General features: G+C 46.6%; 2 protein-coding genes across 5 annotated transcripts; one reads left to right on the top strand and one right to left on the bottom strand.

Annotated features, from left to right (window-relative positions):
* Positions 1-162: 162 nt before the first annotated feature.
* LOC103108806 (Leucine-rich repeat-containing protein 29) lies at positions 163-22650 on the bottom strand. 4 transcript variants are annotated; one of them, XM_060185364.1, is made up of 8 exons: positions 22405-22650; positions 15112-15213; positions 3436-4428; positions 2159-2348; positions 1887-2059; positions 1473-1690; positions 1221-1390; positions 163-768 (listed from the first exon to the last, which is right to left on the bottom strand). In XM_060185364.1, the coding sequence occupies exons 1-7, from the start codon at positions 22642-22644 to the stop codon at positions 1222-1224; spliced, it is 2085 nt and encodes a 694-aa protein (XP_060041347.1). In that variant the 5' UTR covers positions 22645-22650; the 3' UTR covers positions 163-768; position 1221. The 4 variants fall into 4 exon arrangements, with proteins under 4 accessions (XP_060041347.1, XP_060041346.1, XP_060041348.1 ...); XM_060185363.1 differs by lacking the exon at positions 163-768 and adding an exon at positions 811-930; XM_060185365.1 differs by lacking the exon at positions 163-768 and having other exon boundaries at positions 811-1390; positions 1887-2021; positions 2133-2348.
* Positions 22542-25396, top strand: TMEM208 (transmembrane protein 208). Its single transcript, XM_007517783.3, has 6 exons — positions 22542-22656; positions 23248-23343; positions 24525-24584; positions 24661-24797; positions 24948-25032; positions 25129-25396. The coding sequence occupies exons 1-6, from the start codon at positions 22651-22653 to the stop codon at positions 25264-25266; spliced, it is 522 nt and encodes a 173-aa protein (XP_007517845.1). The 5' UTR covers positions 22542-22650; the 3' UTR covers positions 25267-25396.
* Positions 25397-25417: the final 21 nt, after the last annotated feature.

Raw genomic sequence — 25417 nt, 5'->3', positions numbered from 1 at the left:
AATGACTGCCACCTCTCCAGATTCAAAGGAGGTCTCGAAACTTTACATCAGGCTCAACCTGACGCTGTTGACTGGCTACGGAAGAAGGGCAAACGCTAGAAGAAGAAGGCCAGGCCCACATACTGGGCACTTGAGGGGCTGTTGTTCTATAGAAGAGTGAGACAGGTTTGCCTTGCAGGGTGGGGGATGGCTTGTGATCTGGGTGTCAGCCAGGGGAGGGTTGGGACTATCAACCAGGAGATGGAGAAATAGCAGTGTAGGAGGGACTGTCCCAAATGGCCACTTCCTGAGCAATGTTAACAAGTGCCTTGTATGACAGCCATGACTCCTGAAGGCTCCTGATAGTCGAAGCTCCACCTGCTGAATCTTTAGCCCTGCTTGGCCTGACCTCACTGGACTTGGGGATGTTCTGGTGCGAGGCACACAGGGTGTGAGACAGAGCTGGGTGTGCTTTATGCTGAAGAGCAAACTCAAGATTCCAAAAGACATTTCCCACACCAGTGAGAGGATCTAGCTGATTTTGAAAAGAATTCAGTGCAAGAAGTCCTCATTATAATGCCAGGCAGGAACATAGACATGGTATAGGACACAAGACAGGCCAGAGTCCATGAGGAGCAGAAGCAGTCTTCTCTGGAGTTCCCCACCTGGTGAGAAAGAAACTAAGGCCTGCTATGGGTACCTGTGGGCCTTTGAGCCAGGTGAGGATGTTGTCCAGGTGCCTCTGGGGGTCCCTCCACATCACCCCTAGGCTAGGCCAGGTTGCTTCCACTAAGGTGGGGAAGGGGAGTCTGAGAATTTCTGACCAGGAGGTACAATCTGGAATTTTTAATCTTGCTTGGGTTTACAACAAAGTTTGTGGCTTGACTTGCAAAAAATCTGTTGGTAAGAAGTGGGCAGAGCTCCTCTGGGGAACAAGGTGGTAGCACAGGCCTGTGTGAGGAGGGGACAGTCCATCTGTGGGCCTGGCGTTTGAACTACAGTCAACTTGAAGAGCAGGAGCTGGCATTTTCAGGGGCCTGTTGCAGTGAGATAGAGGTGGAAAGAGGCTGCCCCCTTGGTTGTGGGACTGACACACTGGAAGCCCCTTGGGCTGCCCTGAATTATTCCTACTTCCGTTTTTTTTGGGGGGAAGCTTAGGAGAAGGGTTTAGGGGTATGTAACAAAGGGAAGCAGGACCTGGGCTATGGAGGCAACAGAGGGGGAGCCAAAGTGCTGGTTACCTCAGAGGGTAAAGATCAGGTCAGCTCCTCCCACGAAGCGGGACTGGATGCAGGTCACCTGGGGCAGCTGGACTTGGAAGCGCCTGACCGCAGCCATGTTGATACCGGGGCACATAGCTACATCGAGCATCCGGAGCTGCTTGCACATCTGCCCAATGGCATCCAGTGTTCTGCAGAGGGCAGCTGGATCAGTGTGTGATCCAGTGTGTAGCCCCGGCCCTACCCTACACTTTGGTGTCATCACACACTCACTGTTCTGTGAGCCAGCTGCAGCTGGACAGGTTGAGGTGCTGGAGCCTTGGCCAGGAGCTGGCTGCCTGGGCCCAGCCCTCATTGCTGATGAGGTTGCAATGACTCAGTGTCAAGTGTTCTAGACTAGGGCAGCCCCGGGCCACAGCCAACAAGCCCTTGTCTGTGAGTGATGGCAGCAAGCTCAGTGACAGTTGTCTCAGTTGGGGGAACTGGAGCACCTGCAAGGAGGGTTGGGGAGCCTACTATGGCTGGCATCTAGGGCCCAGAATCTTCTAAGCCCCCTTCTCCCACCCAGTAAAAGGACTCGCTGTAGGCAGGAGAAGCTAATGAGAAAAGAAACCCAATAAACTTTCCCCAAGTCAAATGGGTTGCCTGACCCCCTGGCTATAGCCCAGGATTCCCAGCCTTACACACCTTGGCTAGACTGGCATCAGTGAGCTTGCTACAGGCAGTGAGGTCCAGCTCCTGCAGGGACTGCAGCATGAGCAAGGAGGAGCCTTGTGGCTGCAAAGCTTCGATGGGGATCTGATGTTCCAGCTTTTGGTGTGGCTGCAGAAGAAGCCCCTGCATTGGCCCCTTAAATGTTTCTAGAGACTCAGGAAGGGCAGGGAAGCAGTGAGCCCAAGGACCCCTCTACCTTCCATGACCAAGATCTCTCACCTGGGGCCCCTGTGCAGTCTCCTCACGTGGTTCCTCCAATCCCAGAAGTCCCCAGTCATGGAGCTTCTTGCACCAAGCCAGACGCAGAACTGAGAGGTGGGTGAGGCAGGTGCAGATGGCCTGCAAGGTCTGGCTGGTGAGAGCCATACAGGAGGATAAGTCTAGCACCCTGAGGCTTAGGCCCAGTGCTGGGATCAGGGATTGCATTGAGGTGTCCTAGAAAAGAAGTAAAAAGCAAGGGCAGTGGAGAGGTGCTTTTGTGTCCCTAAGAGGGTTCTGCCCAAGGCTCCAGCCCTACAGTAAGTAGAAAGTTTTCAGAGGGTTCATGGATGGGAGTGACATGTTCCCTGCACTGGTCAAAGGGCACAGTAGATGGGGTGAACTATGGGGTTTGCCAGCAGGACATCAAGAGGAGTTTGTTGGAGGATAAACGCCTAGATTGGTTGGGGTGTGAAGGATGCAGGTGGGAATTTCTGTGGTGCTTCCAGTTCCTCCTAAAGAGGTGACTGAGGTAGTCCTCTGACAACAGTTTACTGGGCCAGTGACAGACACCCAACCAACCCTAGCTGAGCCAACCAAATATGCTCTCTTGAGAACTTAAAGCAGAACTGTGAGGTCACAGTAGGGGCTGCCACCTGCTGGGAGCAGACATGGTCGGTGGGCGGAGCAGGAGCTAAGCAGTAGAGGAAGTTGGTGTGTAGAGAGAGACTACAAGAACATGAGTCCCAGAAAGTGCAGCTGAGACAGTGGTAATGAAGTTGCGTGGTGGAAAGGAGACTAGTGGGAAGCAGGTTAGGTTGGGGGGGGGGGTCCCTGCTCACATGATTGGCTGAAGGAACAATCCACTAACGATAGGGACAGAGTTGACCTCTATTGAAGGAACTGGCTTCAGCAGAGAGTGACCACCCACTGCTCCCACATCACACTGCCTGCCCTACCAGGCTTTGCCCCAACACCCTCTCCTGTGTGACCTCACTTCCCCTTCCCCCAAGCCCTTGCTCCTGTCATCTTTCACTAGCATTCCCTGCCTCCTCACTGCTCTCCCCACTGCTCTCCCCAGATTGCAGGTATCACCGACCCTAGACATTTGAGGTGCATGTCACCTTGTGCACAAAGCCACCATGGTCTCTGGATCCTCTGACCTGGACCCATAGTAGAGACAACTACAAGAGGTGCAGATGTCAGCATTCTCTCCCAGATTGTCCCAAGCACAGTTTGAAATACTTGGATGGGGACACACACACACATACAGGGGGACTATTCTTGGACACCCATCCTGGTGAGGAAGGGAGAGTCTGCTCACCTTGAGTGAGGAGCAGTAAGCCAGGATGAGGGAGGTCATTGGTGGTGGAGCTCCATGTACAGAACTCAGGGCCTGGGCCAGTTCCTGCCCACTCACCAGACAGCACTCACCCATGTCAAGGCTCTGCAGCTCCCGCAGGGCCCCCAAAGCTGTGCATCCTGCATCTGTTAGTCGCTGCAGTTTCCTCAGGCCCAGGTGCTGCAGGCGCCGTAAGCCCCGGCACACAGCCAAGAGAGCTTCGTCAGCCAGTTCTGAGCAGCCACTGAGGTCCAGAGAGGTCAGGCCTGATTGCTGGCGGCAAAGGGCAGCCACAGCCTCTGTGGAGAGGTCCCGGCAGTTGTGCAGGCTCAGCTTCTGCAGCCGCAGCCCGGCCACCTGAGACAAGGCCTGCAGGGCCTGTGGTGGCAAATCAGTGCCGCTCAAGTTCAGGGACTGGAGCCTTCCAGCCCGCTCCCTCACAAATTTCAGCAGATTGTTGAAGGAGAGTTGGGAGGGGGAGGACCCGCTGGGGGAGATGGAGCCATGGGTTGGGCCTTGTTCAAAGGTGAGTTGGCAGAAGGCCAAGGAGAGGTGCTGCAGGTGAGGGGCACAGCTACTAAGCCGGTTGAAGCTCAGGTCGACCAGGTCCCGAAGGCCACCCAGGTTGAGCTCCTGGAGTCTGCTCAGTGCCTGTTGGACCCGCTGTGCAATCTCTGGCTGAGAAAGCAGTGTGCCTGATGTAAAGAGGCTGTTGCAGCCACTGAGGTCAAGGATTCGGAGAGCTGGGCAGCCCAGGATCAGGGCCACGAAGGAGGCCTCTGTGGGGCAACATTCACTGAGGCACAAGCTCTGCAGGTTTGGGCCCAAGTGGTAGGCAATGAACTGTAGCACCTGGTGTGAAGCTGGTGAGCCATCCAGGTTGGTCAGGCTGACATGGGAGATGCCCCTACGGCCCAGGTTCTTGATGCCCGGAAGGGAGGCAGAGGACACAGGAATGTTGTACCGCACATTTGCCTAAGAGGCAACAGGAAGCCTGGGATTAACCTTCTGACCTCACAGAGTGCTGGGCATTGGGGCTGGTGGCAAGTTACTGGCCAGAGGTTGAGGGCAGGTTGAGAATGATCTTCCACGGGCAAGGGAGGGAGGGACAGACCCTACTGTGATGTGTGGTTGAAGGGGATGCCAGTTTTAAGTGGGAGCTAGGAGCACAAGTTACACTGGAATTCAAAGGGAATGACAATGAGAGAAGGACAAGAGGTTAGTGATGGATAGGAGCAGATGCTTATGGGATGGGGCTAAAGTAAGGGGAGAGCTGGAGGGTGGCCTGGGGGAGACCATGTGAAACCCTCAGAGGATAGAAGAAGCAAGTATGCTGGAACCCAACCTTCTGGATTTTCAGACCATGGCCCTGAGACCCAGAGACCAGAGCTCAGCATTAAGCTAAGCAACAGCCTCCCCCCTACACACTTTCTTAGAGATATAAATAGCCCTCACAGGTGTGGAGTGGGTAAGAAGCAAAGCAGTTGTCACTCACCACAATTCCCTATGACCCAGGAGTGGGCAGGGCAGCCCAGGTCCCCCAGTGGCCTCTGTCTCAGCCACATGCATGTTTGCAAAAACAGATCTTGTCTGTCATTGAAAAGGTGCATGTGCACACATTCCTGCTAGCACACGTGGCCCCACAGACTGTAGAGTTAAGGGTGTGTCTGTGATCCCTAGAGGGTCTATTTTGGTAAGGAAGGAAAACCCTTTGCTGCAGGCAGTAACAGTGAATCTCAGAGCTGCAGAGGAAGATAAGCTGGTCCTATTTAGAGGAACAGAGAGTACAATTGGAGTGGGGTGGAGTCAGGAGGTTAGCCAGGTTGTGGGAATAGGCTGATTGGCGTAGAAATTTTGGTACCCCCAGTTTTCATAGGAATTTTCCTATTCATAGGAATTTGGCCAGAGGAAGCCAAAGGAAAGTTGATGCAGCTTTGTGGGGGAAGGGAAAAGAGGGCTTGGCTTCTAAAATCCTAGTCTGGTTTCTCTATCTCTCTCTCTCTTTTAACCAGGGCACTGCTCAGCTCTTTTTTTATGGTAGCACAGGAGATTGAACCTGGGACTTTGGAGCCTCAGGCATGAGAGTTTGTCAGCATAACCATTATGCTATCTACCCTGCCCCTAGTCTGATTTCTCTACCTCTGATGGCTGCCTGAGTTACAGACAAGTGCACTTAAAGAAAGCTCGGCTTTCAGTTTACCAGCCTGATCCTGCTGCAGAAAAAGCAAGCTCCTCATACAACCTGTCTCATCAATGACCACAAGAATGAGTTAAATGTTCCCTGTGTGTATAACAGAACATCATCAAAGGAGAATCACAAAGTTAGAAATGACATGATATAAACTCTTACAAGATACTTATCAATGAGATTCTCCCAGGAAGCCACATGGATCTCATTCCAGGTGTAGAGAAAACAGTCTGGTTTCTGCTCCAGAGAACAGCAGCCGCTATGGCTGTCATTGTGGGAAAGAGTGTGTAGTAAGAGGTGGAGATAGTTCACGGCTGTTTCCACAGGAATCAGGGCTCAAACCAGGTTCCCTTTCCAAATCCCATTCTTGGAACGTGGTAGCTGTAGATGAGACCGCTTCTCTCATGGACACTAGCATCTTGGGGACTCCTGAGAGAGTCTGAGTCCCTCACTTAAAATTAAAGAGAGCTAGGGAAGATCCCTGTGGATGAGGATGGGAAAAGTGATGAAAAGATTAGGAAGGAAAAATAAAGCATGCCCCCAGTCATTCCAAGGCCTGCATTATGGACCAGTTAGTCTGATGATGGAAGTGCAGTGGTGCTGATTGCTGTTGGCAAGGTAGCACTGCTCCCATCAGTCACTTGCTCCCTCCTGTTGGCACCCCTACCCCTCATGTTCCCAACTCCAGGAGCATTGGGCCTTCCTTCTTTCCCTTCCCTCCTGAGCCTTAGTGGCCTGAAGGCTGTGCCCTGCCACTGATGCCTCTGAAGGAAGCAGATGGGCAGCAAAGGGAGGGCACTGGCAGTCAGCTCGGGCTGAAGGTGGCAGCAAGAGCTACTCAATGAAGGGGCAGGGCCTGACCTGAAAGACTTCCAACCTATGGAGGAGGGTGGTGGTGGTGGTGAGAGTTCAGACTGCCTCGGGGCTGAGCGGTGGTATACTCAGTTGAGTGCACACAGTACCATACACAAGGACCTGGGTTCAAACTCTCAGTCCCCACCTGCAAGGGGAAAGCTTCACAAGTGGTAAAGCAGTGTTATAGGTGTCTCTCTGTCTCTTTCCCTCTCTATCTTCCCCTCATCTCTCAACTTCTCTCTGTCACAATAAAAAATTCTAAAAAGGAAAAATGGCTGCCAGGAGTAATTGATTCAGTGATAACCCTGGTGGGGGAAATTTTTCTGAGACTCCCTCCTGCTCCCCACTGATTTTTCTTCATAGAGAGAGGCACCCTCTCAGCTGTCATACTAGCAGTCTAGCCTGGAAACAAAATACAGGATCCCAGAAGACTATTTATTGACTTTTATTTATTTATTTATTTATTTTTGCCTCCAGGGTTATCGCTGGGGCTCGGTGCCAACACTATGAATCCACTGCTCCTGGAGGCCATTTCCCCTACCCCCCCTTTTTTTTTTTTGCTGCCCTGGTTGTTATTATTATTGTTATTGTTGTTATTGCATAGGACAGAGAGAAATTGAGAGAGGAGGGGAAGACAGAGGGGGAGTGAGAGATGGACACCTATAGACTTGTTCCACCTCCTGTGAAGCGACCCCCGCGCAGGTGGAGAGCTGAGGGCTCGAACTGGGATCCTTGTGCCACGTGTGCTTAACCTGCTGTGCTACCCGCCCCCAAGCAGACTTTTAAGAATATTTATCATTCTGCCTGCAAAGTAGCAGGCAGAAAGAAACAGGGCACCTAGGTTATGGACTTTGACCCCAGTGTAGGAAACTATCTTCTCAAGCCCTAGGAAGATCTTTCTAGAAGCCCAAGGCAAACTGTCAGGTTATACACACTGCAGCTTCAACAGGCCCATGTACAGAGGGACCAGCTAACTCCCTAATGCTACCATCTTAAGAGTCAATGCAAGATCATTTGGGAAATGTCCTAAACCTGTTAAAGATGACAGATGTCCCTTAACTGAGAGGTCAGAATTTTTTTGTACTTAGTGAAGCTCTAAGCTAAGATTGTGTACAGACTTGAGAAGCCATCTGATAAACAGCCTTTATCTGCTAGTACAGGAATATAATCTAAAGCTAACACATTTTGTTTTTATTTATTTATTTTTTTTTCAGAGCTAGGCTCTTATGCCACTTCTCTATTCAGAGAAGGGGAGACAGAGAGAGAGAGGAGAGACAGAGAGAGAGAGACCATAATACTGGAGCTTCTTTTAGTACTGTGCCACTCCCTATGCAGTGCCACGGCTTGAAGCCCATGAACATCATGAACATGACAAGGTATGTGCCCTACCTGGTAAGGTATCTCTCCAGCCTATAATTTTTTGTATTTTATTTATTCTAATGAAAGGGATACAAAGAGAAAGAGAGAGAGAGAGAGAGAGATACCAGAGCCTTGCTCAGCTCTGGCTTCTTCTGGTGGTGCTGGGGCTTGAACCTGGGGCATTTGAGCCTCAGGCAAGAAAGTTTTTCTGCATAATCATTATGCAGTCTACCCAACCCCATAAAATAAATTAAAAAGAAAAATATAGGGTGAAATCTTACTTTTGGTCTATTGGAGCAGATTCAAGATGGAGATGATGGAGGAGATGAAAGGAGATGGAGGAGATGTAAAGGGCAGAGAAGAGTCATGCCAGGGAGCATAGCAGTTATACAACAAATTTGAGGCCTGAAGTTCAATCCCTGGAACCACCATAAACCAGAGCTGAGTAATGCTCTTATAAAAAGGAATAGAGTGGTCCAAGAGGTGGCACAGTGGATAAAGCATTGGACTCTCAAGCAGGAGGTCCTAAGTTTAATCCTTGGAAACACATGTACCAGAGTGACATCTGGTTCTTTCTCTCTCTCCTGCTATCTTTGTCATTAATAAATAAATAAAATCTTGGGGGGTCGGGCGGTAGCACAGCGGGTTAAGCGCACGTGGCACAAAGTGCAAGGACTGGCATAAGGATCCTGGTTTGAGCCATCAGCTCCCTACCTGCAGGGGAGTTGCTTCACAGGCAGTGAAGCAGGTCTGCAGGTGTCTTTCTCTCTCTCTCTCTGTCTTCCCCTCCTCTCTCCATTTCTCTCTGTCCTATCCAACAACAAATAACATCAACAACATTAATAACCACAACAAGGCTACAACAACAAGAGGAACTAAAGGGGGAAAAAAAAGGCCTCCAGAAGCAGTGGATTCATGGTGCAGGCACCGTGCCCCAGCAATAACCCTGGAGGCAAAAAATAAAAAATAAAATAAATAAAATCTTAAAAAAAAAAGGAATAGAAAGGGGCCTGGCTGGTAGCATACCTGGTTGAGTGCACATGTTACACAATGCACAAAGTCCTGGGTTGGAGCCCCTGGTCCCCACTTGTAGAAGGAAAGCTTTGCAAGTGGTGAAGCAGAGCTTCAGGTGTCTCTCTGTTTCTCTTCTCCTCTATCTCCCCCTTCCTCTCAACTTCTGGCTGTCTCTATCCAATAAATAAATAAATAAATAAATAGAATAAAATAATTTTTAATAAATAAATAAACAGAATAAAAATAATTTTTTAAATAAATAAATAAAGAGAATAAAAAAATTTTTTAAAGAAGGAGCTAGGCAGTGGAGCACCTGGTATAGTACACACATTATAGAGTGCACAAGGACTCAGGTTCAAGCCTGGGGGGATCTTTACAAGTGGTGAAACAGTGCTGCAGGTGTCTCTCCTTCTCTTTAAGCTTTTTTTTTGCCTCCAGGGTTATTGCTGGGGGTCGAGGTGTCGGCACTATGAATCCACTGCTCCTGGAGGCCATTTTTTCCATTTTATTGGATAAGACAGAGAGAAATTGAGAGGGAGGAGAAGATAGAGAGGGAGAAAGGAAAGGGGCCAGGTGGTGGCACACCTGGTTGAGCAAACATGTTACAATGTGTAAGGACCCAGGTTTGAGCCCTCGTCCCCATCTGCAGGGGGAAAGCTTTACAAGGGAAGCAGGGCTGCAGGTGCCTCTCTTCCCCTCTACTTCCCCCTTCCATCTCAATTTCTTACTGTCTCTATCCGATAAAGATAATTTTAAAAAATTTAAAGAGAAAGACAGGCACCTGCAGACCTGCTTCACTGCTTGTGAAGCAGCCCCCCTACAGTAGGTGGGTAAATAGGGGCTTGAACAGGAATCCTTGCACAGGTCCTTGTGCTTCGTACTGTGTGCTTAACCCAGTGTGCCACCGCCTGGCCCCTCTCTCTCCCTCTCTACCACTGGCCCCCCTCAGTTTCTGTCTTTATCATATATATCTGAAAAAAGGACCAGGTGGTGGTGCAGCTGGTTGAGTGCACAGGTTACAATGCGCAAGGACCCAGGTTCAAGCCCCTGGTCCCCACCTGCAGAGGGAAAGCTTTGTGAGTGGTGAAGCAGGGCTGTAGGTATCTGTCTCTCTTCCTTTCTGTCTCCCCCTTCCCTCTTGATTTCTGACTGTCTCTATCCAATAAATAAAGATAATTTAAAAAAGGAAAATTAAAAAAAGGGAAAGAAAGAAATGAAGGAAGGAAGGAGGGAAGGAAGGGAAGGGAGAGAACAAATAAATGGGAGTGGGGACCCAGGGCACTTGCAAATGAGCTCCCTGCAGGTGGGGACAGGGGCTCAAACCTGGGTCCTTGCACACTGCAACGTGCTCAGCCAAGTGTGCCACCATCTGGCCCCTTCTCTCTCTCTCCCTCTATCTTCCCCCCCCTTCATTATGGGAAAGGAAGATACCAAGTTGGAGGTGTGCTAACACCTAAGATGGGGAGATAGGAAGTTGCACCCCTGTGACAACAAGCCTTGTAAATCAACATGTTCTCCAGTAGAGAGTGAGAGAAACGGGAAAAGAGGAAGGAAGAGAGAAAGAAAGAAAGGAAGGAAGGAAGGAAGGAAGAGAGAAAGAAAAAGAAAGAAAAGGAAGGAAGGAAGAAAAAAAAGAGATCAAAAAGGGCGAAAAGGGGCCAGGGAGACAGCATAATGATTATGCAAAAAAGACTCATGCCTGAGGCTCTGAGGCCCCGGATTCAAACCCCAGCACCACCATAAGCCAGAGCTGAGCAGTGCTCTGGCGGGTCTCTCTCTGTCTCTGTCTCTCTCTCATTAAAACAAGCAAGCGAGAAAACAAAAGAAAGAATGGGCCAGGTGGTGGCACACCTGGTAAAGTGCTCATATTACAGTGTGCAAGAACCCAGGTTCAAGCCATTGGTTTCCACCTCCAGGGGGAAGCTTCACCAGTGGTGATGCAGTGCTGCAGGTGTCTCTTTGTTCCTCTCCTATATCCCCCTCACCATAGCATAATGATTATGCAAAGAGACCCTGAAGCCTGAGGCTCTAAAGTCAAAGGATCTGTCCCTAAACCACCATAAACCAGAGCTGAGCAGTGCTATGGTAAATAATAATAATAAAAGATAAAATAAAATAAAATTTAAAAAGAAAGAAATGTGAGCCTTACATATAATAAATCTGACCACTCCAAATCCTCTGATGGTGCTGCATATAGGCTGAGCATGAGCCCTGTGTTGAAAGCCTGTCTTCTCCTTCAGTCCATCCATCATTCCTGACTTGGCTCTGGAACCACCAGCTTCTGCCTATTGTCTCCCGCTGTTATGCCTTTGCCCAGCTGCTTTTCCCATTTGGTGCTGGCGGCAGAATGTCTCACCCCTCACCTACTCCCACTTTTGTTTATTTAGCAAATGTTTATTCCTTTCTTGAGATAGCCCAAGCAGCCTTTTCTCTGTGAAGCCTTGTCTGATTGTTTTCCCCTGCATTCTTGGTCTGCTTCACAAGACTCTGAGTGCAGCGTGCTACGTGTTTTGTGGCTTGTACTGTCACTCTCTCACTGCCAGCTGGGGGCTGTGTCCTCCCCAGGTTCATATCTAGACCCAGCACAAATGCGAGGCAGCAACATCTGACTGAGCAAGGTCTCTTTGTCTCTGGTAACTTTTCATCTTTTTGCCCTTTGAATATTCTTACTTTATTTTTTTACTCATAGAGACAAAGAGAAATTGAGGAGAGGGAGAAGTAAAGAGGGAGAGAGAGAGAGACACCTGTAGCACTATTCTACCACTTATGAAGCCCCCCCACCCCCTGCATGTGGAGACCAGGGGCTTGGACTCAGGTTCTTGTGCATGGTGATGCGTGTACTCTACCAGGTATACTACCACCTGGCCCTGTGAATTTTCCGTCTCTCTCTGCTAAGATCCTGGGTCTACCCCTCTTCTTACTCCATTAAGGACAAACTAGCCTCTGAGGAACTTCCTTAGCAATAATATACTGTCATCTCCACCCTACTACTTCCTGAGGAAAAATGACCAAGCTTTGTGAGCTGAAGCCTGTCTGCCATCACCTCAGGTCACACTCACCATTCCTCCCCTTTCTCACCCTTTCTCTAGTGACTCCTTCCAGTATATAAACATAGTTGACTGTGGTCTGAGAGGTAGTGCAATGGATAAAGAATTAAGACTCTCGGGAGCCAGGCGGTAGCGCAGAGGCAGCTCAAGGACCAGCATAAGAATCCCGGTTCGAGCCCCCAGCTCCCCACCTGCAGGGGAGTCGCTTCACAAGCGGTGAAGCAGGTCTGCAGGTGTCTATCTTTCTCTCCCCCTCTCTATCTTCCCCTCCTCTCTCCATTTCTCTCTATCCTATCCAGCAGTGATGACATCAATAACAATAATAATAACTACAACAATAAAACAACAAGGGCAACAAAAGGAATAAATAAATATTTAAAAAAAATTAGACTCTCAAGTATGAGGTTCTGAGTTTGGTCCCTGGCAGCACATGTACCAGAGAGATGTTTGGTTCTTAAATAATATATTTTAAAGGTTTTATTGATTTATGAGAAAGACAGGAGGAGAGAGAAGGAACCAGATATCATTCTGGTACATGTGCTGCTGGGAACTGAACTCGGGACCTCATATTTGAGAGTCCAATGCCATATCTACTGCACCATCTACAGAACACAATAAATGAATAATCTTTAAAAAAAAATAAAGGAACGGGAGTCAGGTGGTAGTGCAGCAGGTTAAGCGCAGGAGGTGCAAAGTGCAAGGACCGGCGTAAGGATCCCGGTTCGAGCCCCCGGCTCCCCACCTGCAGGGGAGTCGCTTCACAGGTGGTGAAGCAGGTCTGCAGGTGTCTATTTTTCTCTCCCCCTCTCTGTCTTCCCCTCCTCTCTCCATTTCTCTCTGTCCTATCCAACAACGATGACAACAACAACAATAATAACTACAACAATAAAACAAGGGCAGCAAAAGAGAATAAATAAATAATTAAAAAAATAAATGAACACAGTTGACACACAATTAAAAGTTTTTTCATCAAATTTACTTCAATATCTCACTACTGCTGAGTTTATTTCCTTCCTTTCCTGATTAAGTTTCTTGCCAGTGAGGTCACTTTTTTAAAAAATATTTTTTTATTTATTTATGTAGACACCTGTAGACCTGCTTTATTGCTTGTGAAGTGACTACCCCACAAGTAGGGATCTGGGGGCTAGAACCGGGATCCTTATGCCAGTAAGGCTTTGCATCACCTGCGCTTAACCCACAGCGCTACCGCCCAACTCCTGTGAGGTCACATTTTATATTCTCTTTCTCCTCTCACTGACTCTTGAACCCACCTGGCTTTTCCCCTCAGGTGTCAATGTTTCTGAAGTCATTGGTAATTTCCATGAATGCCAAACATCATGGAAACTATCTGCTCTTTATTTTCTGGACTTTTTGTGGGGTTTAACACTGTTAGTGAGTCACTCAGTACTTTAAATACTATCTGCCTGTGACTTCTGTGCCTTCCTCTGGCTGGGATCTCCTTTGCTGTCTTGTTGGTGCCTTTCCCTTTCCATGTCCTCTACTGCTGCCCTGCCCTGGGCTATCTGATATCTGCTGTGGCCTTCTGTACCTATAGCTTTTCATGCTTTCCTTCAGGGAAATTACTTAGACCCATGCCTTCAATTTCTATCCATTTTTAAATGATATTCAAGTCTATATTTACTATCTAGACGCTTCTCTTGAATGCTTCATCCAGAAATCCAATACAAACTGGATTTTGACATCTAGTATCTCACACTTCAAATTTTCAACAAATTCCTTTTGACAATAAACACAGTGACACTGGATAGATAACCCAATGGCAGATTCTATGTCTACACGTGTATTTAATATGGGATAAGGGAGCAGTAAGGGAGCAAAAGATGAAACATATTGGACATGGTATTTGGACTATGAAAATTAATCAGTTTAGCTTATGACCTCATAGCACAAATAAAAATGTCAGCAGTTACAAAAATTAATATAATTAAAAATCATGCCATAGAAGAAATAATTTTTCTGTGAACCTAAATATGATCTAAAAATGAAATCTATTAAGAAGGCAAAAAAATGTATATTTATCAAATCTCTGAAGAGATGAAGAATCTCAGTTTTTTTTAAGTGGAGGAAATAAAAAAGAATGTTTGGAATCAACAATAGAAATGTAACCTCTATATCTTATCAGTACATATCTTGAAATCAAATGAAAGGTAAATACACTAGAAACAGATTCAACAATTATGTAAATGATTCATCTCTTTAATATATCAAAAAAATCATACAAATGGATACAAAGACTACGAAGACCCTAATAATTAAAATGACATGAATAAACAACAGAGAAACATAAATCAGCTAATGAGGAAAGCTGTTCAACCTCAGTAATATCAAGGAAGTCATAATTAAAATAAAGAGCTCTTTTGCTTGCCTTTCAAATTAGCACAGATGTCTGCATTCACCTCCTAGCCCGGCTGTCTCCTCACACTTCAATGCACCCTTTCCAGAGTATCTGCACTGCAGAATTCTAAGACACAAATCATACCATGTCACTCCCTTGCCTCAATACACTGAAAGCTCCATGATGGTAATCAGGACAAAGCTCCAGCTATGCTGCCTAGCACATCTTCCAGCTCTTCTTCCAAACACGTTGAAATTCTACTTATATGGAATTTATGTGGTTGTTTCCAGAACTATTTCACACTTTGGTGTCTCTACCTATGATGCTGTATCCAGTCCTGGATGACCAGACTGCATCCTATCCTACTTGAGACCCTGCTGCTGGTGGTCTCCTGTGGATGGCCTCCATGGCCCCTGCACACTTGTATTTTGATGTCACAGCGCTGAGCACACAATATCATGTCCACTAATACACTTGTCTCTTTCTGTCACTGGACTACATGCTGCTCAGGGGAAGGGACTGTCTTACTCATTTGTAGACTCAGTCCCAGTGCTGCACCCAAGGCTGAGTATGTGTGAATGTAACAGATGTATGTCAGATGGGAGTAGATAGCATAATGGTTATACAAAGAGACTCTCATCCCTGAGGCTCCAAAAGTCCTAGGTTCAATCCCCCCACCATAAGCCAGAGCTGAGCACTGCTCTGGTAAAAAAAAAAAAAAAAAAAAGTGTCTATGTAGAATACATATGCATGAATGGTGGATGATGCATGAGCAGGGTCAGGAGCAACCTAATGGAAGAGATGGTGGGAATGGGCCAGGGTGAGGGTGGGCATCTTACCTCCCGAAAGGCATTCTGAGCTGCATAGTACCAAGCCCGATTCACGAGGGAGGCCTCTTTCTGATCTGGTAGAGGCAGAAAGCTCAGAATATATGTGAGCATCTGAAGGAAAAAGACAGGGCATTGAGGACTATTAGAGCTGGTATCCTTTGGAATCTTCTTTAGCTGATATCATAGTTCTCTGAAGAAGACAGGGATTCTATTTTCTGATGCCCTAACCTCCAGTCTTCACTTGCCCTTGCCAGACTCCAGGGCATACTCCGTGAAAACAAAGCTTTCCTGAATATGTTTTTCTAGTGCAAGTGTGTGTTAATTAATATATCAAACTTCCTTTTGCCCAGGAGATAGTGTAGTGGTAAAGCATAGGACTTGCAAGTGTTAAGTCCTGAATTTGAGCTTCCCCATCACATATGCCATAGAAATGCTTTGTCCTCCCCCCACACCTATGGACATCTAATCTTTGACAAAGAGGCTCAGACTATTAAATGGGGAAACCAGAGTCTCTTCAACAAATGGTGTTGGAAACAATGGGTTGAAACATGCAGAAGAATGAAACTGAACCACTGTATTTCACCAAACACAAAAGTAAATTCCAAGTGGATCAAGGACTTGGATGTTAGACCACAAACTATCAGATACTTAGAAGAAAATATTGGCAGAGCTCTTTTCTGCATACATTTAAAGACATCTTCAATGAAATGAATCCAATTACAAAGAAGACTAAGGCAAAGTATAAACCTATGGGACTACATTAAATTAAAAAGCTTCTGCATAGCTAAAGAAACTACTACCCAAACCAAGAGACCCCTCACAGAATGGGAGAAGATCTTTACATGCCATACATCAGACAAGCAGCTAATAATCAAAGTATATAAAGAGCTTGCCAAACTCAACAACAAGACAACTAATAACCCCATCCAAAAATGGGGGGGGGGGAGGACATGGATAGAATATTCACCACAGAAGAGATCCAAAAGGCTGAGAAAGATATGAAAAAATGCTCCAAGTCTCTGATTGTCAGAGAAATGCACATAAAGACAACAGTGAGATACCACTTCACTCCTGTGAAAATGTCATACATCAAAAAAGGTAATAGCAGCAAATGCTGGAAAGGGTGTGGGGTCAAAGGAACCCTTCTACACTGCTGGTGGGAATGTCAATTGGTCCAACCTCTGTGGAGAACAGTCTGGAGAACTCTCAGAAGGCTAGAAATGGACCTACCCTATGATCCTGCAATTCCTCTCCTGGGGATATATCCTAAGGAACCCAACACATCCATCCAACACACATATATTCTTGGCAGCACAATTTGTAATAGCCAAAACCTGGAAGCAACCCAGGTGTCCAACAACAGATGAGTGGCTGAGCAAGTTGTGGTCTATATACACAATGGAATACTACTCAGCTGTAAAAAATGGTGACTTCACCGTTTTCAGCCAATCTTGGATGGACCTTGAAAAAATCATGTTGAGTGAAATAAGTCAGAAACAGAAGGATGAATATGGGATGATCTCACTCTCAGGAAGAAGTTGAAAAACAAGATCAGAAAAGAAAACAGAAGTAGAACCTGAAATGGAATTGGCGTATCGCACCAAGGGGTGGGTGGGTGGGGAGAATATAGGTCCATGAAGGATTCAGAGGACCTAGTGGGGGTTGTATTGTTATATGGGAAACAGGGGAATGTTATGCATGTACAAACTATTGCACTTACTGTTGAATGTAAAACATCAATTCCCCAATAAAAAAGAATCAGAAAAGAAAAAAAAAAAAGGAAGGATCTAGGGCATGAGCATCTGTACAGAGCCATTTTATAATGATCTTCTTAAGTATTTGTTCAACAGGAAAAGTGCATAAGAGAGTGGGAAAGCTATCAGGGGAGGGGGTGGGATATGGAGATTGGGTGGTGGGAATTGTGTGGAGTTGTACCCCTCCTACCCTATGGTTTTGTTAATTAATCCTTTCTTAAATAAAAAAAAATAATAAAAAAGATATATGTATCCGAAAAATAAAATATTCTTGTCTTGTTAAAAAAAAAAAAAGAAATGCTTTGTCCTCTCTCTCTCCCTTTTTCTCAATAATTTTCTCCAGGGCTGGGTGGTAGCACACTATGTTGAGTGCACATCTTATAATGTGCAAAGACCCAGGTTCAAGCCCCCAGCCCCTACCTGCAGGAGGAAAGCTTTATGAGTGGTGAAGCAATGCTGCAGGTGTCTATCTCTCTCCCTATCTCCCCCTTCCCTCTAAATTTCTGCCTGTCTCTATCCAATAAATAAAGATAAAAAATAAAAAAGAACTAGTTTTTTAAAAAATATATAACTTTCTCTTTTGTCATCACCATCCTGGCTGACTTTTTCAGATAAAAAGAGAGACAGACACAGAGGAAAAGGCACCAAGTGTAGAAACTTCCTCCATTGTTGTAGGGGCTGTGTTCAAACCTGGGTATTGTGCAATAAATCTCTTTAAAAAATAAAAATATGGGCTTGCTGGAAAAATAGCTCACTTGGGTTGTGTATTGTTTTGACTATACATGGCTCAGGTTTGAGCCCAGCCCCCAATGAATTCAAGAATGTTTTAGTGTTGTGGTATCTTTCTCTCTCTCTCTGCCTCTATGAAAAAATGAGAGGAAAAAAAATTTCTAAAAAGTAAAATTTGAGGGCTGGGAAGTGGTGCATCTGGTTGAGTGCACAAGTTACAATGTGCAAGGTCCAGGGTTTAAGCCCTCAGTCCCCACCAGCAAGGGGGAAAGCTTCACAAGTGCTGCAGGTGTCTCTGTCTCTCTATATCTCTATCTTTCCCTTCCTCTCAATTTCTGGCTGTCTCTATCCAATAAATAAAGATAATAAAAAATAAAATAATGTGAAATATTGGGGCCAGGCAGTGGCACATCTGGTCAAGCACACATGTTACAATGTGCAAGGACCTGGTTCAAGCTCCTGGTCTCTACTTGCAGGAGAAAAACTTCGTGAGTGGTGAAGTAGGGCTGCAGGTGTCTGTCTCATCCCCTCCCTTCTCAATTTTTGTCTGTCTCTATTCAATAACAAATAAATAAAAATAAAAATAAGGGGGGTCAGGTAATAGTGCAGCAGGTTAAGCGCACATGACGCAAAGCACAAGGACCGGCTTAAAGATCCCCGTTCAAGCCCCCAGCTCCCCACCTACAGGGGAGTCGCTTCACAAGCAGTGAAGCAGGTCTGCAGGTGTCTATCTTTCTCTTCCCCTCTCTGTCTTCCCCATCCTCTCTCAATTTCTCTCTGTCCTATCCAACAGCAATGACAAAAATCGTAACAACAAGGGCAACAAAAAAGGGAAAAATAGCTTGTAAGAGCAGTGGATTTGTGGTGTAGGCACTGAGCCCCAGCTATAAACCTGGAGGCAAAAATAAATAAAAACAAGTGAAATTTCCTGTCCAGTTTAGCTAAAAAAAAGGGGGGCAGGCAGTGCCACACCTGGTTAAGCACACACATTATAGTGCGCAAGGACTAGGTTCAAGCCCCTGGTCCCCACCTGCAGGGGGAAAGCTTCACAAGTGGTGAAGCAGGGCTGCAGATGTCACTCTGACTCTCCCTCTCTATCTCTCCTTCCCCTCTCGATTTCTCTGTCTCTATCCAATCATAATTAAAAGTAAAAAAAGGATGCCTAGGTATCAGGACTAAATAAATCTTATTCACATCTTTATTCTATCAACAGACTTCTATTTCCTAATCTGTAAAATGGCAAAATGGCAACTGTGTTGAGTTTAAATGGGTTACTGTAAGATTTAAACAGTATGAAGTGTGTTTTGTATAGGATCAAGAACACAGCAAGTCTGAAGCTCCTCTTCTGATCTTCAGGAAGTCCTTTCTTCTGCATGACAGGCTCTAGGACTATACTCTTCTTCCATCCTCTTGTGGTAAGAGTCCAGCAAGACTCAACTTGAAAGACTTAGATCCTTGCTCCCCTATTTTCTGTGACACTTGTGGTGGGAAAGTTGAAAACACTGTAGGAAATGGGAAGAGAATCACTTGTAAGGTCAAAAAGGATCTCATGTTAACTATCCTTCTGGAATCTTCCCTCCTGATTCCTGTGACACTGTTTTCTAGAGCTCCATTTAGCACTCTGTCCTGCTTCAGGATTCTTCTGTATCTCCTTGGGCTTGGTTTCTTAGATAATACATCCATTGGCATGGCTTCAATAGATACTTCCATAGGGATAATCAACAAGTCAATATCCCCCATTTTGTTTTATCATCCAAGTATTATTTTCATTATTGCAAAACTATTCATAGGGTTTTTCACCCACGTTTTACCATGACCTTAAACTCAATTAAATTCATATTCTAAGTCAAAAGCAACTTCTCCCAATTTTACAGTGTTTGAGCTTCAATGTCAACAGTATTCATGCTTAAAATACTGACAATACTTTGTATTCTTCATGCTCTTTGGTCTGTTGGTCTCGTAACATGTAAAGCAGGTCTCAGGCCAGGATAACTTAGATTTATATTAATTCTAATTTTACTATTTCAGGCTGTGTGACTTGAGGCAATGTACCTGAGAACTGATTTCCATGTCTATAAAATGTAAATACTAGGGGAGTCGGGCTGTAGCGCAGCGGGTTAAGCGCAGGTGGCGCAAAGCACAAGGACCGGCATAAGGATCCCAGTTCGAACCCCGGCTCCCCACCTGCAGGGGAGTTGCTTCACAGGCGGTGAAGCAGGTCTGCAGGTGTCTATCTTTCTCTCCTCCTCTCTGTCTTCCCCTCCTCTCTCTTTTTCTCTCTGTCCTATCCAACAATGACAACAACAATAAAACAACAAGGGCAACAAAAGGGAATAAATAAATAAAATAAATATAAAAAAAAAGTAAATACTAAAAAGCCTACCAAAAAACTAGATAGTAATCTTGCAGGAATTAAGTTACATCCATGTAATATATATAAATGTATTAGATATGATATGCTTGATACCTAGTAGATGTTTCCTGACTAGTTGCTGGGTCATTGTTCTTAATATTTCTATCCTTGCATTGTTATTAATATATTTTTAAAAATATTTATTTATTTATTTCCTTTGTTGCCCTTGTTGTTTTCATTGTTGTTGTAGTTATTATTGTTATTGATGTCGTGGTTGTTGGATAGGACAGAGAGAAATGGAGAGAGGAGGGGAAGACAGAGAGGGGGAGAGAAAGATAGACACCTGCAGACCTGCTTCACCACCTGTGAAGTGACTCCCCTGCAGGTGGGGAGCAGGGGGCTCGAACCAGGATCCTTAAGCCAGTCCTTGCACTTTGTGTGTCATGTGCGCTTAACCCGCTGAGCTACCGCCCGAATCCCTGTTCTTAATATTTCTATCCTTGAAACTTTACTACCTCAGGAGCCCATATCATTATCCCATTCCATTCACGATCACTCACTTAGCCTTCCCACCTCCAAACCTACCATGTTCATCCTTCTGTAATTGTCACAGGATGAATTTCCTGAAAAACAGCTCCCAGTCTCAGCACATTTGTGATGATAACCTTTAGAGTGCCTCAATATCCTCAGGACAAAGTTTCTGCTCCTAAATGAGTACGACCAGGCTCCTATACCTGACTGAATCTCTGATCCCATAGCTTCTCAAATCCAGTCTCCTCACTGTCCAACAAACAGCATGCCTAGTTCCTTTGTGCTGATGTGGACCTTTCCTGAAATGCACATCCTTAAATCTAATCTCACTAGTCTATTCTTATCTATCTACCTATATATATATACCCTTTTGTTGCCCTTGTTGTTTTTATTGTAGTTATTATTGTTGTTATTGATGCCGTCATTTGTTGGATAGGACAGAGAGAAATGGAGAGAGAAGGGGAAGACAGAAAGGAGGAGAGAAAGATAGACACCTGCAGATCTGCTTCACTGCCTGTGAAGCGACTCCCCTTTAGGTGGGGAGTCGGGGGCTTGAACCGGGATCCTCACGCCCGTCCTTGCTTTGCGCCACGTGCACTTAACCCGCTGTGCTACCGCCCCACTCCCTCTTTTCTTCATTTCTTATCTTTCACATACAGAAGGTACTCAGTCAATACTTACTGGATTGAATTAAGAATGGACAGGGCTGGGGAGACAACATAATAGTTATGCAAAAAGGCTTTTATGCCTAAGACTCCAAGGACACAGGTTCAATCCACAGCACCAGTGGCTGGCAAAAAACAGAAGCCAAAAAAAAAAAAAAAAAAGCCCAGCCACTATCTCTATTTTCACCAAAGATTCACTCAGAAAAGGGTGAGCAGACAAGGAAGAGCCTTACTGAGGGGAAAATGACAGGGAGACCAACATTCTGGGCAGGGGAAAGAGATGGGAACTGAGGATTGATCAAGTCCCCAACCCCAAGGGAGGCTAGGAAAGCCCATCTGAGCTGTGTTAAAACAGTGGTCATCTTGTCTTGGGAGGCTCAGCAGTAAACCCAAGGAGCAAAGGGAGAGGGCAGTAAACTTGTTCTCACTGAGAGGTCAATTCCTTTTCTTTCTTTCTTTCTTTCTTTTTTTTTTTTTTTAGTGAGGAGGATGGCTTTTCTAGAGGAAGCACAGGATGCAGTGATAACAGTAGCCATTCTATGAGCCCCATCTCAAAAGACATGATAGGGCATTCCTGGGATCAAAGGAGGAAAATAATGCCACCACAGGGATGAGTACAGTCCTATTCTTGCTAAGGGCAAACAGTTCCTTTCCAGAGCCCATGGAGGAAAGGTTCCCGTGGGCAGCAGGAGGGGCCTGACAACTCTTGAGGGAAAAAGGGATGGAGGAGGCTACTGGGTGGGAACAAACATATTATTTCTCTCTGGTATATGGCAGTAGAGAGGTTTTGGATCAGGGGGTAGCCATCACTAACTGCTGAGGGCATGGGGGGGTAGGGCTGTCCAAGGTGAAGGAAATCAGTGTCGCGAGGGCCCAACCATCTCTTAGCGCGCGGGAACTGAGCCGCGACCCAACCAGCCAATGGGAGTAAGATCGGTTCCCCTTCCAGAACCAAGTGATGGAGTCGCTATCTTCCAGAAAGGAGGGGGAGGGAAGGCCAGCTCCAGGAAGATGGGTAGGCAGAGGGTGGATCCTAAGGAAGTGACAGAGCAGCCATCTCCTGGGACTGATGGGAGGCAGAAGATGGTGCCCCAACATAAGTGGACAGAGTGGTCTAAAGGCGAGGTCGTTACCCATAGCTTCAGATCCAGGGTGATTTCTGTATGAAATGGGCTGGACCCGGTAAACTATCTGATAGGCCCTCCCCGCAGCCTGGTACCCCGAGGGCGGGGCCTGTTCCGAGATAGGCCTAAGGGCAGCCTCCTCTCACCTCCAGGGGCAGCGACTCCGCCATGGCATCTCTGCCGCCTCCGCCCCCGCGCAATGATCTCTGGGAAGTGTAGTCTGACCTTCTGGAGGGGCGGGCTTTGTGAAGGAAGTAGACCATCGCACTTCCGTCCCAGTTGCTGACGACTAGCACCTGCACCGGAAGTGCCTGTGCTGCCGATGTGGGACCTACTGACTGCGGTTTCTGTAGTTCTCCCTCGTTTCCTCTGCTGGCCATTTGCATCTCACTATGGCGGTAAGGAGGGAAGGGCGATGTCCACAGCAGAGAAATGCTCCCACAGCCAGGAGAATGCAGACAGTGGAAGGCCTTAAAAAGAGGCGGGTTGGCCAGAGGGAGGCACTACCCAGTGGCTGGCTCGTGGGAAGAGGTGGAGGGGGACAGGACTTTACCAAAACTGGTGGTGGGGGGAAGGTGAACGTCAGTACCGAATAGTACAAGAGAGGGCCCGAAATATGAGGGGCCGGAGGGAGTGGGCGTTACATCAGATCAGGATTACTCCAGCAAAAAAAAAAAAAAAAAAAAAGGGAAGCACCATTCAGTTCCATTCAGGAGTTCTTCCTGCCTGAAGAAGTCGTTAGCCCAAACCTGGACTTTCCTAGGGGAGTTAGGAGATAAACGATTGTAGTTTGGGATTCTGGAAAAATGGCGTCAGCCCTAAATGGGATTGACTGGAGCAGAAGTGGATTTGCCAACGATTATCCTAGGTTTGAGCGTCATGGGATCCTGATTTAGATGAAGATGGAAATTTATAGTTAACCAGACTGGTAGGGGAGGGTTGAGGAAGACATATTGGAGGGCTCTGACAGCATCTCACCACCTCTGCAGCCTAAAGGTAAAGTGGGCACAAGAGGGAAGAAGCAGATATTTGAAGAGAACAGAGAGACCCTGAAGTTCTACCTGCGAATCATATTGGGAGCCAATGTAAGTGCTTGCCTCTTCCTGTGCCCACCTGTGGTTCCATAGTCCTCAGCCTGTTTATTGGGTGGCTCGGGTGGGGGGTGGCAGTGGTGTTCGTGTCATTCAAGCCTCTAGTAGAAAATTCCAGGTGCTCTGGGAGGTGGGGCTGTGGATAAAATATTAGACTCTCAAGCATAAGGTCTTGAGTTTAATCTAGTTCAGTGTGCTCTGGTTCTGTACATTAATAAATAAAAACTTGAGAGAAAATTCCAATTAAAAAGATGTAATAAGGTATTCTGTTATAGAGAGAACATAGTAGTAGGAACAGAATAAAATAAGGGTGAGTTCCAAATGAACATAGAACTTTTCTCATCCCAAATTCACAGGGGTTCTTTTCCTGGGTTGACTTTTTCAGGAATATGAGCACTCAGAACTAGGGAAGCAGATCCTATCTTTTCCAAACTGTGTAAGAAACAATCTAGTCTAGGGAGATAGCATAATAATGATGCCAAAAGACTGTCATGCCTCAGACACAAAAGGTCCCAGGTTCAATCCCCCAACCACCATATGCCAAAGCTGAGCAGAATTCTGGTAAAGAGAGAGAAAAGAGACCATCTCTTTCCATGGCCTGGCCTAGGTCTTGATCAGAGTGGAGGAATGCCTATGATGTAGTTATATCTTTTTTTTCCCCCTCCAGGATTATTGCTGGGGCTCAGTGCCTACACTACAAGTCCACTGCTTTTGGTGGCCATTTTTTCCATGTTATTGAATAGGGCAGAGAGATTGAGAGGAGAGGGGCAGATAGGAAGGTAGATGCGTGCAAACCTACTTTGCCACTTATGAAGCATTCTTGCTACAGGTGGGGAGCTGGGAGCTCATACCCAGATCCTTGTGTGGGTCCTTGCACTTAGTACTATGTGTGCTTAACTTGGTGCGCCACTGCCTGGCCCCTAGTTTTCTTTCTTTTATATTTTTACTATATTTTATTTATTGGATAGAGACAGAAATCAAGAGAGAAGGGGGAGATAGGGAGAGAGACACACACAGATACCTGCAGCATTGCTTCACAACTCAAAAAGCTTTCCCCCTATAGGTGGGGACTGGGGGCTCGAACCCAAGTCCTTGGCGCATTGTAACATGTGCTCAACTATCCCCCCCCCCCATTTTCTCTCTTGATCCCAGCTTGATTCTGTGTCTGCTTGCAGGCCATTTACTGTCTTGTGACCTTGGTCATCTTCTACTCATCTGCCTCATTTTGGGCCTGGGTAAGTGATTCCTGGGAAGTGGATGGGAACCAATAGTCAGTGATTGGTCTTTGATATCACTATTCTTGTTCTGCAGATGGCCTTGGTCTTCAGTCTGGTAGTATATGGGGCCAGCTATCACTCTATGAGCTCCATGGCACGGGCATCCTTCTCAGAGGATGGGGCTTTGATGGATGGTGGCATGGACCTGAACATGGAGCAGGGCATGGCAGAGTGAGTGTCCCCCAACGCCAGCCCAGGTGAGCGGCCCCAGGGCTGGACCCAAGACCCACAGCTCCCTGCAACTCACAGAAGATGGAAGGGAACTGAGCTAGGGCTAGTGTACTGTCTTTGGCCTTTGCAGCTGCTATTCTTTCTCCATAGGCACCTTAAGGATGTGATCCTACTGACAGCCATTGTGCAGGTGCTCAGCTGCTTCTCCCTCTACATCTGGTCCTTCTGGCTTTTGGTATGTGGGGTGTGGGGCTTCCAAGAAGGGTGTGGGGGCATCTAACCATCTTCTTTCATTTCCTGCACCTGGCCTCAGCTACATTTTCTTTCACAGGCTCCAGGCCGGGCTCTTTATCTCCTCTGGGTGAATGTGCTGGGCCCCTGGTTCACGGCAGACAGTACTACTCCAGCACCAGAACACAATGAGAAACGACAGCGCCGACAGGAGCGGCGGCAGATGAAACGGTTATAGGCACTGACATTGTGGCCACAGGCTGTTGTGTTCTGGGGTCTGGCTTCTATTCCAGGAGCAATGAGGGCCTAGTCCAGCAGCTACAGGCAATTGAGGTATAGAATTGCTGAATAAATGACTTATAATGTGATGATTGGCTGTGTGGGTGATA

Source organism: Erinaceus europaeus, chromosome 2 (assembly GCF_950295315.1).
Source record: "Erinaceus europaeus chromosome 2, mEriEur2.1, whole genome shotgun sequence".
NCBI classification, from domain to species: domain Eukaryota; kingdom Metazoa; phylum Chordata; class Mammalia; order Eulipotyphla; family Erinaceidae; genus Erinaceus; species Erinaceus europaeus.
Note: the sequence above shows the minus strand (reverse complement) of the source record. Positions and strands in the feature narration are given on the sequence as shown.